The 17,150-nt window shown below is 45.0% G+C and overlaps 1 protein-coding gene across 1 annotated transcript; it reads right to left on the reverse strand.

The window, feature by feature from the left end:
• Positions 1-12,604: 12,604 nt before the first annotated feature.
• Positions 12,605-13,611, reverse strand: LOC124668945 (ethylene-responsive transcription factor ERF096-like). The gene has a single exon (XM_047205807.1). The coding sequence runs from the start codon at positions 13,492-13,494 to the stop codon at positions 12,838-12,840; it is 657 nt and encodes a 218-aa protein (XP_047061763.1). The 5' UTR covers positions 13,495-13,611; the 3' UTR covers positions 12,605-12,837.
• Positions 13,612-17,150: the final 3,539 nt, after the last annotated feature.

Raw genomic sequence — 17,150 nt, forward strand, 5'->3', positions numbered from 1 at the left:
CTGGCCGCGCCGACCTATGGTGTGGGGCCCTCGTGTGGCCCCCCGTGTTGCCCTTCCGCCTACTTAAAGCCTCCGTCGCGAAACCCCCGCACCGAGAGCCACGATACGGAAAACCTTATCGAGACGCCGCCGCCGCCAATCCCATCTCGGGGGATTCGGAGATCTCCTCCGGCACCCTGCCGGAGAGGGGATTCATCTCCCGGAGGACTCTTCACCGCCATGGTCGCCTCCGGAGTGATGAGTGAGTAGTTCACCCCTCGGACTATGGGTCCATAGCGGTAGCTAGATGGTTGTCTTCTCCTCATTGTGCTTCATTGTTGGATCTTGTGAGCTGCCTAACATGATCAAGATCATCTATCTGTAATGCTATATGTTGTGTTTGTCGGGATCCGATGGATAGAGAATACTATGTTATGTTAATTATCAAGTTATTACCTATGTGTTGTTTATGATCTTGCATGCTCTCCGTTATTAGTAGAGGCTCTGGCCAAGTTTTTGCTCTTAACTCCAAGAGGGAGTATTTATGCTCGATAGTGGGTTCATGCCTCCATTGATATCCGGGACAGTGACAGAAAGTTCTAAGGTTGTAGATGTGCTGTTGCCACTAGGGATAAAACATTGATGCTATTTCTAAGGATGTAGTTGTTGATTACATTACGCACCATACTTAATGCAATTGTCTGTTGTTTTGCAACTTAATACTGGAAGGGGTTCGGATGATAACCTAAAGGTGGACTTTTTAGGCATAGATGCATGCTGGATGGCGGTCTATGTACTTTGTCGTAATGCCCAATTAAATCTCACTATATTTATCATGACATGTATGTGCATTGTTATGCCCTCTCTATTTGTCAATTGCCCGACCGTAATTTGTTCACCCAACATGCTTTTATCTTATGGGAGAGACACATCTAGTGAACTTTGGACCCCGGTCCATTCTTTTATACTCGAAATACAAATCTGCTCGCAATACTTGTTTTACTCGTTTTCTTGCAAACAATCATCTTCCACACAATACGGTTAATCCTTTGTTACAGCAAGCCGGTGAGATTGACAACCTCACCGTTTCGTTGGGGCAAAGTACTTTGGTTGTGTTGTGCAGGTTCCACGTTGGCGCCGGAATCTCTGGTGTTGCGCCGCACTACATCCCGCCGCCATCAACCTTCAACGTGCTTCTTGACTCATACTGGTTCGATTAAACCTTGGTTTCTAACTGAGGGGAGCTTGCCGTTGTGCGCATCACACCTTCCTCTTGGGGTTCCCAACGGACGTGTCAGCTACACGCATCACTCGTAACAAAATACCAACCTCCAGCTCCCCCCTTACCAACCACTAAAACATATATTTACCAACGGTTAATGTTACAAATTACCAAGCCAACAGAATAAGAAAAAAATGCTGATTAATCAGACTGCAAGTAAAAAAGAGAAGTAGCTTATTTATGATGTTAGTGGTAGTTAATTTGAGTTGCATCTGGTAGTTCATACCTCACAGAGCGTTGCTTTCCAACATGTACCTCCAATTCTGTAACTTGTTGAGAGAGTGGTTTAACCAATTCCATGTTAGGACGTTCCTAAGTTCTGGTATCTGATCATAAGTGATAGCAGGTGCAACACGGCCATTCCAAAGTTCAAGGAACTTAAGCATAAAATAACCACAATCAATGCTTCAAAAAAAAAGATACAGAAAAAGATTTGTGAGCTAACAAATACAAAAAAATGTACAACAGTGAACAAAGCATAAGTTAGATAAAAAGAAGAGAACATACTTGTTATTTTGCTTAGGAGCTTCAATGAAAACCAACTCATAGTCATCAATCTGTTTTGATGAACTGGAGTAATTTATACGATACATGCACTTGATAGCATCGACTAGATCGCTAGAATGATTAATGAGCGATTCATCATCAGGACCACGCGCAGAATCAAGAACTTCAAACCTTTTTTTCTCAAAATTCAAGAACAGTGAATACCAATGACCACATGGCTTCTTTTCTGTTCCAAGATTCTGAAGGACACCAAAACACAACTGAAAAAACAAAAAAGGAAAGATGAAAACAAGGGTCAGAGAAAAATAAAAAATAATATTCACAAGTAACACAAATCGAAAAACATAAACACAGAAAAGTTTACCAGATTTTGGTGACTAAGTTTATACTTATCATCCATCCTGAAATGTTTCTGCAGTATTCTTGAATTAAATCTTCTTTCAAGAAAATAAACAGTTACTATCCATGGGAAAATGATCTTCTTCTTCGGACAGTCAACCTGAAGAACAGCAATTCCAATTTCGGCAACCGTTGTTGACAGTTCTCCAGAAGGCATAACACTACTAGCCAAGTCACCAGTGGAAACCCACATAGGGTCAATCATCAAGAACCTTGATCTGCCAAAAAAAAGAATACATGAACAAACTAAGTTGCTAAAAAGTAATGAATTATCTAAAAATAACACCATTGCGTATACATGAGAAAACTGACATACTCTTTTATTTTAGAGTGTTCAGAGTCGCTGTTGTGCTTTATAACTTGCTGGTACAATAATTCTTGCTCATCAGTACAAGTTACACGATTGTATGGAGGTAGCATGAACTTCGAAGGAAGAACGACCCTTTCCATGCGTAGCCTGGTCCTTGGAGTTCTACTGGCAACAGGTAAATTCTGAACAGGCACTGGCAAAGCTGGAGTAATATAAAGGATCTCCAAATCATCTGAGAAATCAAAAAAAACAAATCAAAAAAGGAATAAAAAAAGAGAAATACAAGGTGAACAAAATGTAAAAAAACAAAGGACATGATATCTATTATATAATTAAAACACAAGACAAACAACGGCCAAGATTCAGCAATTTAGCGTTACAACATTTTAATGGTCAAGATTAATTATCGTGGATCTCATGTAGTCTCAAAAAAACTATCCCTACGTATAGTCGACACGGCTGACCTATTTGTGTTAGTCATGGACTCTTCCTAACAGATGTTTTCTTCCCGACCATGTTTCTCCTAGGGTTTATTCTGTAGCTGCAAATCCGCCGCCATCCCAAAATTCTGGTCCAGCGGCGCCCGATCCTCTGCGGCGCCCGATCCTCCATGGCAACTTCGGTTCCAACTGGCGTTATAGCTTCCGCCTTCCGGCCATGCTAATGATCAGATGGATCTATGTTCTTGGTGTTACTGAAGATCGGTCGATCATGTCGATGCACGACAGTGCAGCAACTTTGGTGGTGCAGCTCAGGATGAGGGGCACGGAGATGGAGATGTACGTGTCCAGCCTCAATGCGCGATCAGGTTGATCTATGTTGTTCCTGGTGTTAATGAAGGTCGGCCATGTCGATGCACGACAGGGAACCAACGTCAGTGGTGCAGCTCAGGAAGAGGGGCAACGAGATGGAGATGTACAGCTCCAACAAGGCCTCTCGATCATAGCTGAGATGGAAGCCGACTCGAAAAAGTGAATCTCCGGGTGTTAGGGCGTGCGAGCCTTATCTACAGCCATTTTTGTTTGCTTTGAGATTGACAAGTTTCAGTGCTTTTTTTGGTAGAGCGAATCTAGCCCGGAACAGCATCGGAGGCGGCACGACACAGCATTGGCGGAGACACGGATCGATGAACGTGACGTTGGCAGCTTTGTTGCAGCGTCATGTACGAACAACCACACACAGGCGGCACGACCCAGCATTGCCGGAGACATGGGTCGACGGACCTGACGGCAGGCATGGCGGCATGTACAGCGTCGAGGGCATTCCATTGTTCAGCCACGCACTGATCCTCGGTGAGTTTGACGATGATGATTATCTGCCATCCACGCACACGGATGGGCTAATTGGCTGTTTGATCATTTTAGAGGCAGCGTGTACGTGGAGATGGTTATCCACAACCACCTTGCAGGGTTCGACAATCTGACGAAGCTTACCTTTCACGAGACACTATATTGTTTTTCAACACAGTAAGTCTCCTCTTTTTCCTTCATGTGTCATATCATAAGCAAAAAATCTACAAAGCACTATAGAAGATGCGACTGTGTAATATTTTGAACCATCAATTGCACTCTTTATGTAGCTTGAAGCTGAAGGTGAAATCTTGGATGAGATAGCACAGTGAAGCCTACGTCAAATAGACTGATTAAATGGTCTCCAATATATGCATGTTTTACCTAGCTGTTGAACTCTGACATAAGTGGTACAGTCTATCAGTTTCAATGAAGAATTCGCCCACATAAAACTATCATATCAGAAGTATTGGAAATCATTTATTCGTTTTCTGCAGGGATGAATACGTATATATATCTCCTTATGCAACATTATTTATACATAGATGCAACTATGCATTATTTACTATATCAGTTTTCTGAATATTTGTTCTGTTGGGGTGTAAAAAAATTGAACGGTTTTAGTGTATATATTACATGTTGTGTTACTTGAAAATCAGTTCACTAATGACACCATTAAATTAAATTTCCTAACAATCATATTTTGCTTGATACCCTACACAGAGAAGACCCTTAATTCGATGTGTGAGTGGCAACTACGACCAATTTTTTTTTTTGCAAGAGAACCCAAAATAGTTGCTTCTTCTGCTTGCTATCTATGCTCGATGCAACAACTAAATCCTACTTCCTAAGGCCACGTGAAACAATATAGCCTTTTCATCTCATATTTACTATTTTCTTCGTTTTTGCAGGTCTTGGGTCTTATAGGATAATGGTTGGCAATAAAATTCCGGTAATTCAGTTGGACATTTTTTTAAAATGGAGCTGGATGTATGGTAGCTTTTATTTCTTCCTTTTTTGTCATGTTTTCTCAAAACAGAAGATACATCATAAGACGGACGGAGGCAGAATCAGTCAATGGATGTCGCTAATGTATCCAGTACATCATCCATCTTTGTATAAGTTACTATAAATGGCAAAATCACTACACAAGCAAGGAGTGACAATCAATTGCCGGACTTGAGGAAACAATACAAGTTTAATGATAGAATCCACTCCTACAAAGTACTGGCCTTAGTCAAAATTAAATCCAAACAACAACATGATTAGACACGCTGAATAGTTGAATTTTAAAGATTGTCTAGCCCAGCGAATGCGCGGGCCATTTCTGAAGTAGTTATATAGTAAAAGATACTGATGAATTAACTTTTTTCGCAATCTGCTATGACATCTTTATCGTATATTCCTACGGATCTAATTAAATAGTTAATGGTTCATAATCTGGATAAGTAACATATCCATGTATTCAAGTGCCATGAATTTAAGTATTTGACTTATGCTTTTATGCTCCTAATTTTCAGGGTGGATTCCTGATGAATTAGAGAGGACCCTGGAGAGTATAGTTGCGGAGAGGCATCAGCGATGAAAACCTCAACCTCTGGGTTTTGCACGCCTCAATTTTAATCGAGGACTCTGTCGGCATAGATTGTAGATCAACAAGTAAGGCATCATACACAACTATGTACGCTTGATTAAATCATGTTATCCATTATCTAGCAGGTAGAAACAAATTCAGAAATAAAAACATATTAGGACGGGCTTGGTTTAGACTTTTATAGATAAATATGAGGCGTAAGTGGTTTAGCAAAGCAAAAAATCGGAGCAAAACAAAATGGTGCAGTTAAAAAATTTGGACCGGAAAACTTAGCAACAATACAAGCGGGGCTTTACTATAAAAACATATGTAATTAAAATAATAAAGGTTTATATTAATATTGAATAAAAACTAAATTGCAACAAGAAAATATACTATCCATAAAATATCAACCGCTCTAATATTGTCTAGCCCCGCGAATTCGCGGGCCACCCTGCTAGTTCTATATGAAAAAACAAGAAGACAAAAATATAACTTAAACTACAAGATAGAGTAGGACATACCAGCTTCATTGTTACTGATTTCGGTGGCGATTACAGGATGCAATTCATCTACAGAGTCATCAAAACAATTTTCTTGAAAGTCAGTTGCACCTCCGTCTTCATTGACAAAATAAACATCGCCGCACATGTAGCCACAAAATAAAAAACAAAAATGAAGGTATAAAAAGAAAAAAGGAAAAGGTCCAAAAAACAAAAGAGAGAGGAAACAAAAACAAAACAGTACTCGCTCATACAGAGCCAAATTATTCATAACAAAGGTAATCATCCATTACATATATAAAATGGATAAAATTACATAGCGTTCGTACAGGATATTGTTCCCCCATATAAAATAAAATAAAAGTTAATACATCGACCAACTCAACAGCACCATCACTTCGCCACACCAAAATGATCCATGAAAAAGCAGGTTTTGTAAAATAACAATTAGTTCTTCTTCTTCCTCCCTCTCTTGTTCCTTGAAAACGTATTACGAATACGTGCATTTACTTGCCCTGATGGTACGCATTCTGCATATATAGATTACAAGTGGGAGATAATACGCGGAACGGGCGTAGATGAATTGATGGAACAAGACATGCACAGAAACATGTAATAAGTAAAAAAGGTTGAGTAAAAAACACAAAGAAAATGAAAAATAAAAGAAAGTAAAAACTGTAAAAATAAAAAATAAAAAATAGAAAAGTGATCTAACCAGTAGGAGGGATAGATGACACATTTGCAGTTTCTGATTCTTTAACAACATCAGCAGAAATGGTGGAATCATGATCATCAGCATTTCCTAATGCCTCTGCGCAAAAACAATGATATTGTGAGCAGCAGCGTGACAAACAAAACAAATTAAAAAAATCAATCAAAAAGAGCACAACACAAAAAATCATATTACCAGATGGAGAAGCGCTTTTATCAGACGCAGATGTATTTACAACAGACACATGATTTAGCAGAAAGATCTATAGGGATGCCAGGAGTGAGACTCAGTTTACCATCAGCAGCAACAAATTTAGCTCTCTTAACAACAGTAACAATTTGATCTGATAAAAAAATGTTTCATACTAAGTCAAACAAACAATAAGAATGAAAAACAATGAATACAAAAACATAAAGCGATACAACGAAAAAAAGAGAGAGCAAATACCTTGTGGAGAAGTTGTTGCATTTTGTTCAGCATCACGAGCAACAACAACAGTTGTTCCAGTAGAAGCAGATGCATGATGGTCAACATCGCCAACAGGATCAGCCATCTGATTTGTAACACTGGTACCAGAATCCTGAGGTGCAAAGCTAACTTCAACTGGTTCCTCATGTGCAAATTCTTGTCCTGTTGGGATAATTTCACTTGTAGACTTAGAAGGAACAACCACATCAGAACCACCCTCTGCTGAAACATGGGTACCAGTTGCAAAGCTAACTTCAAGTGGTTCCTCGTGTGCAGATTCTTTTCCTGTTGGGACGATTTCAGTTGTAGACTTAGAAGGGACAACCACATCAGAACCACCCACTACTGAAATCTGGCTACCAGTTGCAAAACTAACTTCAACTGGATCCTCATGTGCAGATTCTTTTCCTGTTGGAACAGTTTCACTTGTAGACTTGGAAGAGAAAACAGCATCCTTAAAAACAACCGCGTCAGAACCAACCTCTGCTAAAATCTGACTACCAGTTTCAACTACAGTAGATGTTCCAGCAGCGTGAATTTTTGTTGAGCCTTCAAGGCGGTCTTTCAAAGTATACACTTTTGATTTAACTGCAACGTTATCAGCAACACCTGAAGAAGTACCTCTAGGAGGTCGTCGTGGTGAAGATCTTGTAGCAACCTGACTTTTAGAAACAGCTTGCCTGTGAAAAAGCAATAAAACTTAAAATTATTAGAAAAAACTCCAAAAAAATGAAGTATAAAACATGCTATGTCATGCAAAACAACCAGCGCTTGATAACTACCAGAAAAAGGCATTGGTAAGTTCATGAGATGGTAATTGGTAAAATTACACGAAAAACAAAGGAGCAAAAAAAACATGAATACATTTACAGGGAAAAAAATGTAAGAAAATGCAACGACAGAAATGTTGATAACTACACATGAAATACATTGGTGAGTAACTTCAAATGGGGTCGATCAAAAATACCTTCTGCCTCTCACATTGGGCTTCTTCTTAGGAGCAGATGACGGTTCATTCTGTACAGGATTAACAGAACGATCCTCGCGTACAACACAACTACGTTTCGCTTCAGAAGCATCGAGAGCAGGGCTACTCCTTTTCAAATCATTCACAACGTCGTTGATTGTCTCACTGACAACATCATAACCATCAGATGATCCTTTCCCATTGTCTTCATTCATTACAGCAACCTCAAGGCTAGAACTCAGAACTGCGCCTAACTTCGTACCGACATAAATGACAGCACCATCAGCACGGGCATCTTTGGCGCAAAGAAGATCAGCTTCATTTGTTTCAGATAAAACTTGCTTCCCAATATCTAAATCTCGCTCATCAACAACACCATCAATATGCATAGCAGCAGTTTCTGCAAGATTTTCAAGACCCTGAAACACAATCCTATTATCTGCTCGATGCAACAGTGATATCAGTTTCCATAAAACGTACTAGAGCATCAGCATCGGATGGTTCCGCAACAAGCACCATCAATATCCATGGGTACACTCGCTGGAAACCAGTTCAGGAGAAACACCGGGAACAACTGTCGCAACACCGTAAAGAGTTGTCCGGCTTGGCACGGCTGCACATTCCGACAACACGGTATCGGCATGCTCACCTCCATCCACATGACGTCCGCTTTGAATAACAAAGCGAGCAGCAACGGCTTCATCAACATAATCACCTGTCATTGCCGAATGATAACTCTCGCCGTCGGACATATTGTCACCGAAGTTGACAACAGGTACCTTATCGGTTTGACATGGCGCTTTAGCAACGACAAGCTGCTTTTGCAGCAGACCTGGTAACACGAGTTTGCTCAACAACAGGGGCCTCGGCCAGAACATTAGTTTGCTCAAAGACAGGTGATGAAACGGAATCAACAACATTCAATGGATCAGCACTAATAGCCCCTCCAACATCTGTAGCATCAGCACTCTGGTTGCAAAGGACATCCCCTCCGTCATCTGTAACATCAGCAATCTGGTTGCAAGGCACATCCCCTCGAACATCTGTAGCATCAGCACTTTGGTTGCAAGGCACATTCTTCAGACGGCGTATTGGTGATTTCCCTACAATCTTAGCAGGACGATCATAAGTTGATTGCGCAATAGGAGAGGTTGTGTTTGCAGCACCTCCATCATGCAATGAACGAGAGGCAACAATTAGAGAACGTAATGTCTTATCAAATTTTGCAGTATCCAACACTTCATCATCATCACCTTCAGTCAAACCTTGAACAAGCTTACTCATTAGACCAGTGAGACCAGAAGCAAACTCACCCATTAATCTAGCAACCTTGTCTTTACGCTACATCAAAAAACAACACAAAAATGAAAAAGGGAAAAATCATTTAAAAGAAGAGAGATACTAAAAAATGTAATGGTACCATACAAAATTGAAAAACAAAAAACTAAATAAAAAACTTATCAATGTATCATACATTTTTCGGGCAGTTAGGTGCAGTATTGGTTTCAACCCATCTTTCAAAGCTAGCTGCACCTCCAAACAAGTTGAAATTTATAGCAAGGTGTGGCTTCAACTGATATTAGTGACAAAACAAAAACAAAAAATGCATCAGCTAGCACAAAATCGACACAAAGTTCATGTCATAAGATGAGAAACCCAAAAAGATTAACTAACCTCGAGATTCCCATAACCAGATCCATCCCTCTTCAAGTCAGCATCAAGAACAGTATCAACATCTTTTTTTGACCATATATTAGCAACAAATCTACCATCTGGAAGGTCAAGGTTAAGAGAGCTAATATCCAAAGAGTCAACATACAGTAACTGAACATGGAAAAGGCAGCCTCCAGAAGGCTTCCCAGTACAAAGCTCATCATGCAATCTATCGCACACAAACTGACAAAGGTTCATGTTCCTGACATTGCTAATGTTGTCCTACAAAAAAATTATGTAAACACCGCGTAAAAATGATTGTTCACATATATTGATAAAAACAAGCACATATACTAATAAAAAAATGCTAAAAATTGAATGATTTTTTAAAAAACTAGAGGATAACACATATACCAGTATAGGATAACATCTGTTGCGGACTTTGTTAGACGTTGTGGGTGCAAGCAAAGTACAGACAAGATACATCATCCAAACTTGCTTGAAAATGTCATCATACTGAGTCATCCGTGACAGCATTGTGAACACACCAAGTAATCTTCGGCGTGTTGCTATGGCCAAGAAATAACAAAGGACCTAGACGAGCCTCTATGACAGAATCCATTGCATACACAACAGGAATATCCCCCGCGGAAGGCCGAGTGTGCGGTAAATGGAATCAGCATTGAGAGGGATTCTACCACGCCCTTGAATGACAAACTCTCGAGAATGACTATCATACAAAGGAGCAAGCCAGCTTATCAATGGATTGTGAAGAACATGGCACTTCATGTCAAGCATTGAACCAAGATCCGTATCCTCAATCGAGTTCTTCTGATCAGAACTTAGATGTTCATATAACCCGACAACAGGAAAAGGAGAGGCCCGATTCCTAGCACGCTCACTAGCATTGGGCATTTTGCGAACACCTGGATGATCACCACCTTGTTTCTTACTGCCCGCCATGGAAACAACAACACTGCAATACAAAAACAGATGCCATGATAATGAGAAAAACTCTTAGTGAAATCAAAATAACAATGCCTTGGTTAATATATCAAGCCCAACCAATAATCACCACTGTAAAAAGGTAGAAATCAGCAGCAAAACAAAAACACATATGCAGGAGTACAAAAAATGAGTTCATCATTCCCTTAACATAGAAAAAGAGAGGTGGGTAACTTCAGAACGTATGTGTTAGTTAAACGTTGGGTACCTAAACGTTGAGATACTTGTTGATGAAAAGTGAATAAGTGAGTTGATAAAACAAACCCCATAACAGGGATTTGTGAACCCCTAGAAAACAAGTCCCATGATCTCTGCTTTCTCCTGCAACAATTACCATAGATATTGTGGACAAAAAGCAGTGCAACGGGCCAAAAAATTAACTACCATGAACATTGAAACAGTGACAACGCAATTTACAGCCGATCCCATAACAGAAATTTGTGAAACGAGGAACGAAGCAGGAACCTAGGCGGAGAACAAAATACACCCAAAAAACAAACCATCGCGTAACAATCCCTCGCCGGACAAAAACAAAATCCCATCAGAAAAATAATCCACGGCGGAACAATACTTCGCCGCACAAAAACAATACCGGCCGGCGAGACACAGATAACAGAGATTTGTGAACCGAGAGACGGATCAGGAACCTAGGCGGAGAACAAAATCCACCCAAAAAACAAACCCTCACCGGAACAATCCATCGCCAGACAAACAGAATCCCATCAGAAAATAAATTCACGGTGGAAAACAATCCCTCGCCGGACAAACAAACCGGCCGGCGAGACCCAGATCTCCCCACTAGATCCAGTTCGAATACTAACCTTACAGCGCCGAAATCGACTGAGGGCAGGAGAAATCTAGGTCGCGCACTAGCCACAGGGAATCGGACCGTCGACTCCACCGTCGTCGTCGCAGTCGCCGTCGCCCTCTCCGTCGGGGCTGAATGGGAGGAGAACAGGGGAGAGAAGATAACGGGCGGAAGGAGGGGAACACCAAATCGATTCGAAATAATTCGAAAACGACGGGCCGAAAAGGGAAAGTCGATCGGTTACCAAAAATAGAAATAGGCGTGACAGGCGTGACGCGGCGAAAAGGGAATTGTCTTCGCGCTGCCGCGCGAGCGCTCCGCGCCGACCAGAATCGATCGCTCGAGCGAGCGATTGCCAAGGAGGGGATTCGAATAAAAAGTATCATACACTAATATATTATGCATATGGTATTTATTTATGATAGGCATGTATAATGCACACTATTATGAGGTAATATCATATAGTTTATTTAATATATTTTTATATCTCAATGCAAATTTATTTACATAATGTATTTGCTATTAAACTTTCTAATTTTACATGTTATGATACAATATGTAACTATAATACCACGCTCAGCTCTCTTCTTATTAATTGTTGTGCCATATCATATCTGTGCCAACTTATACTTCCACCGTGGGTAATCTAACGTGCAGCCGAGCCGTCGCGATCTAGATTTAATTAATTTAATTAACAAGGACACGAGGAAGTGTACGTGAGCAAATCTCCACGCGTTGGTGGCCGGCGTCGCGCACCTTCCGCGTCGGTGTGGTGCCGCGTTCGGTGCGGCCGAGCGCGTGGATGTGCTCCACGCCGCACGCCACTGCCGCCCAACTGTGGGCCCTCGTCGACACGTAGCTTTCGTCTCAACTCGACAACTGGGAGGTCCATCGGCAGGGGCGGCGCCGCTTCTTTCTTTATTGCTGCTGCTATCTCCGTCGGCGGCGCCGGCGTCGGCGCGACGACGTGTTCTTTTTCAGCTCATGGTACCGCGTACGATGCACGCACGTCTTTTATTTATTTAATTTATCAAACTTTTTTTCGCAAAGTGCAGATCAGTCCCTTGCTTTCGCAGCAAAGGTTTTGGCACATCTCGAGCTTCAGCTTGAAGCTCGGAATTTGTTGTTGATCTCAAAACGAGCAATACGAAGTCGTAACTTTTTTTGGTAGTAAACCTTGTAATTCCTTGCTCTTGCATTGCGAATTTACAACTACAGGAGGCAGATCATGCTGCTGCTGCCTATTTACACTTAGGACAGGATTCATTCAGTACACGGCTAAGCCCGCCTAATTAACCCGCTAGTACTGTACTACTGATCCGGCGATGGACGGATGAACGAACGAACGAATTTTTGACCGGCTGAAAGCAGGACGTCTGGTTCTACATCACCATCTCTGCCGGCGGGGGCAGGTTGAGGTCGAACCCGACGCCGACGGCGGGGGACGCCTCGGCGGCGTCCAGCACGGACGACGAGGACCCGGAGCTGTCGCTCCGATCCTCGCTCCAGCCGCCCGGCGCCGGCACGGCGACCGTGACGGCCGCCGCCGTCCTCGGGTCCAGGAACAGGTACGGCTGCGCGGCCACCACCGCCGCCGGGACCGCCATGCCCAGCCTCAGCTCCAGCAGCGCTTCCGCCGGCGCGGCCGCGAGGAAGGAGTCCTCCCGGGACGACGAGGACGAGGCGGACTCCACGGTGCTGCTGCCCGCGCTGGTCGGGGCCGGCGCGGTAGTCTTGTGGTGGAGGTGGAGGAGCGCGGCGGCGGAGGCGGAGGGTGAGGCGGGCGGGAAGTTGGTCTTGGCGGCGGGGCCGCGGAGCCTGCGCGCGGCGGCGTCGTAGGCGCGCGCGGCCTGGTGGGCGGTGTCGTAGGTGCCGAGCCAGACGCGCGTCTTCCTGAGCGGGTCGCGGATCTCCGCCGCGTACCGGCCCCACGGCCGCTTCCGCACGCCCCGGAGCTTCGGCTCCGCGCCCCAGCAGCCCTTGCTGCCGCCCGCGGGCGCCTGCGCCAGGGACGAGGAGGAGCTGCTCTTGGGCGCCATGGTGGACGAGCTGACGGTCGGTCGGCGGGTGAGTGAGTGCTACGGGTGACCGGGTTTGCTCTGCTTCGTCGGCTGTGCGCTGGCTGGATTGGGAGGAGAGGAGCTAGGTGGGTGAGTTGGAGGTGGATGGGGAGAGGCGAGGCTATATGTAGAAGAGCCGGGCGGCGACTTTGACTGGGACTGGGGACTGGGGAGCGGGGAGCGGCGGAGGGAGGTGGAGGTGGGGCCACGCGGGCACCGCGTATGGGCGGCGCTTCCTGTTGGTTTCTTTCGGTGGGCGGTGGCGCCGTCTTGTGCCTGCGTCGGCTCCGCGGTGCGCGTTGGCTTCCGTCCAGGGAAGACTCGTGTAGCTCTCGTGGCTCACGTGTAATAACGCGGCCGGGAACTCGCCTCGCCCCTCTCCGCCGTCCGATCCAACGGACTGGCGTTTTCAGATCTACCAGCAACTGATGGCAGCCTATTTTAACTTCAAAATTTGCCATCCACCATTCAAAAAAAGGGTTCACTTACTATAATTTCCCTTTTTCTAAAAAAAAGGTGTCACGTTGTCAAGGGAAAAAAAGCAAAACCACCGGGTGGAGGCATGGCATCTTAATTAAGGTAGTCCGAGGTCCGATCCAAACCCACACGAAATATTGCGCCCATGGGATTCGAATTCTGACCGGTGAGGCCACGCAACCGCACTCTTGCCACTGAGCTACTAGCTCAACCACTGCCGAGGACAAAGAAAAGGGGAGGTGTTAAAGGTTCATTCCTAGAGTTTGAAATCAGAGGGCTATTTTCTATCCACATGATACGAGATGTTTTTCTTTGGGTCAAACATTTTCCAGTTAAATCTAGGTAAACGATTCAGTCGGCGTGAGTGATATTAGGATTGGATCAGGAAACTCTCCTACAGCTTAGGGGTGCTACTTATTGCCATCCGCATCTCCTACTCCTCTTCCTCCCCTTCTCCTACCTAGTTGTCATGGATGAGGTCAAGGTCCGGCTCACGTTAGGCCATCGGATCTGGCGCAAACGTGGCTCGGGGGAAGCCCGATTCCTTGTTGGAGAGCTTGGTGGTCCAAGACAAAGATTTATTGTTTCTCGATGTTGCATGCGTTCATTGACATGTAGCAAACTTGGCCGTATAATGATGTAAACCCACATGGGAGATGTTGCAATAATCCTAAGCATCTCTTGCAAATACTTTTGTAGCGCCAATGCTTCAATCTTGTGCTGCAAACGTTTTGCTTTAATGTTGCATTTGCATTTGCATGTGCATGCATACTATTTTTTTTGTAGATTATTTGTTGCATATACATGGTTTTGTTGCATTGGTGACTTGAAAATGCATGAGTTTTTGCATGTTTTAGGCCCATCACAAAAATGAATGTTGCGAGTATGTTGCAAAGTAAACGATTATTGCACGGGTATCTAGTATAGGTTATGGATCAAACGGTTTTGGAGGATGATCTTAAGTTGGATGGGATGATCAATGATCATGCATTCAACATGCGCAAATCTCTTCCACCCAACCGAAGCATTTCCCTTTAAATTATCATTATGATTTTCCCTTTTGTACATAAATCTTTTGTGAACGCCTGGACACTAAGGGAATCTTCAGTGGCCCGACGCGTCCATTTGCAACCGCACGATCGAAAAATGGCTCTGCACCCCTCCCCAGCGATCCGACGCAAACTGATCGGGTTGTCCATACGGGGACGCAAACGGTAGCCGAAATTTACTCCCCGACGCATCCATTTGCGACCGCACGATCGAGAAAAAGCGCTGACGCAGAGCGTGTCCGTGCCATGTTGTTACGGGCCCGCTTGGCAGCGGCCGCGAGTCCGCTTTGCTTCGACCGCATCGCTTACAGGACTGCGTGTGCAGTGGCCTTTGCCATCAATGGCGCCTCATCTTCAGAGGACGCACCAGGTCTGGCGGGCAGCGGCTGGCCTTCTGTGCCATCATCAATGGCATGCGCCTTCGTGTCCGGCGCCCGTCCTTACAACATCTTGCCATCGCCCACACCTCCCTGGCCACGCTTCACCCAAACACGCCAATATCACAGCGCGCCACCACAATGCCATGGGCAAGAAGGGGAACGACCACGATGCAGGATCATCGCAGGTGCGCGAAGGAGGCGAAACCGGGACAGAGCCCACCCCCTTCTTTCCTCAGTCGCTAGGATGTTTTATGAGAACTGGATGTTGTGCGTCGGCTGGAGCGATGTGCACCCTTCCGGGCTGGTGGCGCCTCAGCACGACGCGAGTGCCTATCCCGCCGGTGCCACATTCCGGCCCGGAGCAGGACACATAGATCCAGCGCAGGCGGGCCATTCTCCCGCCAGACCTCCGTCGGTGACCCCGACTTTGCCGTCGACTCCCCTTGTGAGACAACTACCACCATCGGCACGTAGTGCTCGCCAAGCGGCCGAAGGCGGGGTTCCTCGGTGACAAGGACTTCAACTTCGGCCCGCCGCGATGACCGCGACGGGAGTTGACAATGCGGCCGCGTACGCTGCCACCTATGCCGCCACCTCCATGGATTAATTCGGATTCTGAGAGTTAAGCTTAACAGCGCTAGGTTGGCACAATCCGGTATACCAGGAGGGGTATGCCGGAGTATGGGAAACAGGAGACTGAGGCACAAAGGCAAAGAAGCCAAAGCTAACATGTGAAGATACCGGAGATCCGGCATAGGCTCAACTGTAGCATGTCGGCATACGCTCAACTGTAGCATGTCGGCACCCCGGTCAAACATGCTGGAGCCAACTCACACGACTTTCCATGGCATAGTTCCGGGATTGTCCTGTTCGCCAATGGGCAAAGTCCGGGTTAATGTGTTGTTCGGCGGCCGTGACAATTGCCGTGTTGAGAACATTCTGTTCGAAGTGGTGGATCTCGATAGCCCTTATCATGCTCTGATTGGGAGACCGGCATTGGCTAAGTTCATGACCTCAACTCATACGGCTTACCTAAAGATGAAGATGCCGGCACCTAACGGTCCCTTAACCGTGGTGGGAAACTATAAGGTCTCGCTGGAAACTACTTCCGCCGGATCAAATCTGGCCGAATCGCTGGTCATAGCAGAAGAAAAAAGGAGGATTCAAACTGTTGTTGCATTGGCTCAATCGTCCCAGCTGAACTTAGCAGCAATGAGCGGCCAGTTTGTCGGACCGACTTTCAAGCCGACGAAGGAAACAAAGGACATCGTGATGGATCCGACTTACCCAGAGCGCACCGTCCGCATCGGTGCCGACCTGAGTGAGGCATAGGAAAGCGCGCTCGTCAACTTCCTCCGTGAGAATCGGAACATCTTCGCCTGGTCTACTGATGACTTGGTGGGTGTGCCGAGGGAGTTGGCTGAGCACTCCGTGAACGTTCGGAAGGACGCTAAGCCAGTTAAGCAACCTTTACGCCGGTTTGCTGAAGACAAGAGGCAGATCATCGGAGAAGAAGTAACCAAACTACTGGTGTCCGGTTTCATTGTGGAAGTACTACATACCGAGTGGTTGGACAATCTGGTGCTGGTCGAAAAGAACACCCGAAGGCTCCAAAAGTGTGACGAATGTGTATTGACTACACCCACCTGAACAAGGCGTGCCCGAAAGATCCATTCCCACTGCCTCGAATTGATCACGTGATCGATTCTACCGCTGGATGTGAACTGTT

The sequence above is a fragment of the Lolium rigidum genome, chromosome 1 (genome assembly GCF_022539505.1).
Source record: "Lolium rigidum isolate FL_2022 chromosome 1, APGP_CSIRO_Lrig_0.1, whole genome shotgun sequence".
In the NCBI taxonomy this organism is placed as follows: domain Eukaryota; kingdom Viridiplantae; phylum Streptophyta; class Magnoliopsida; order Poales; family Poaceae; genus Lolium; species Lolium rigidum.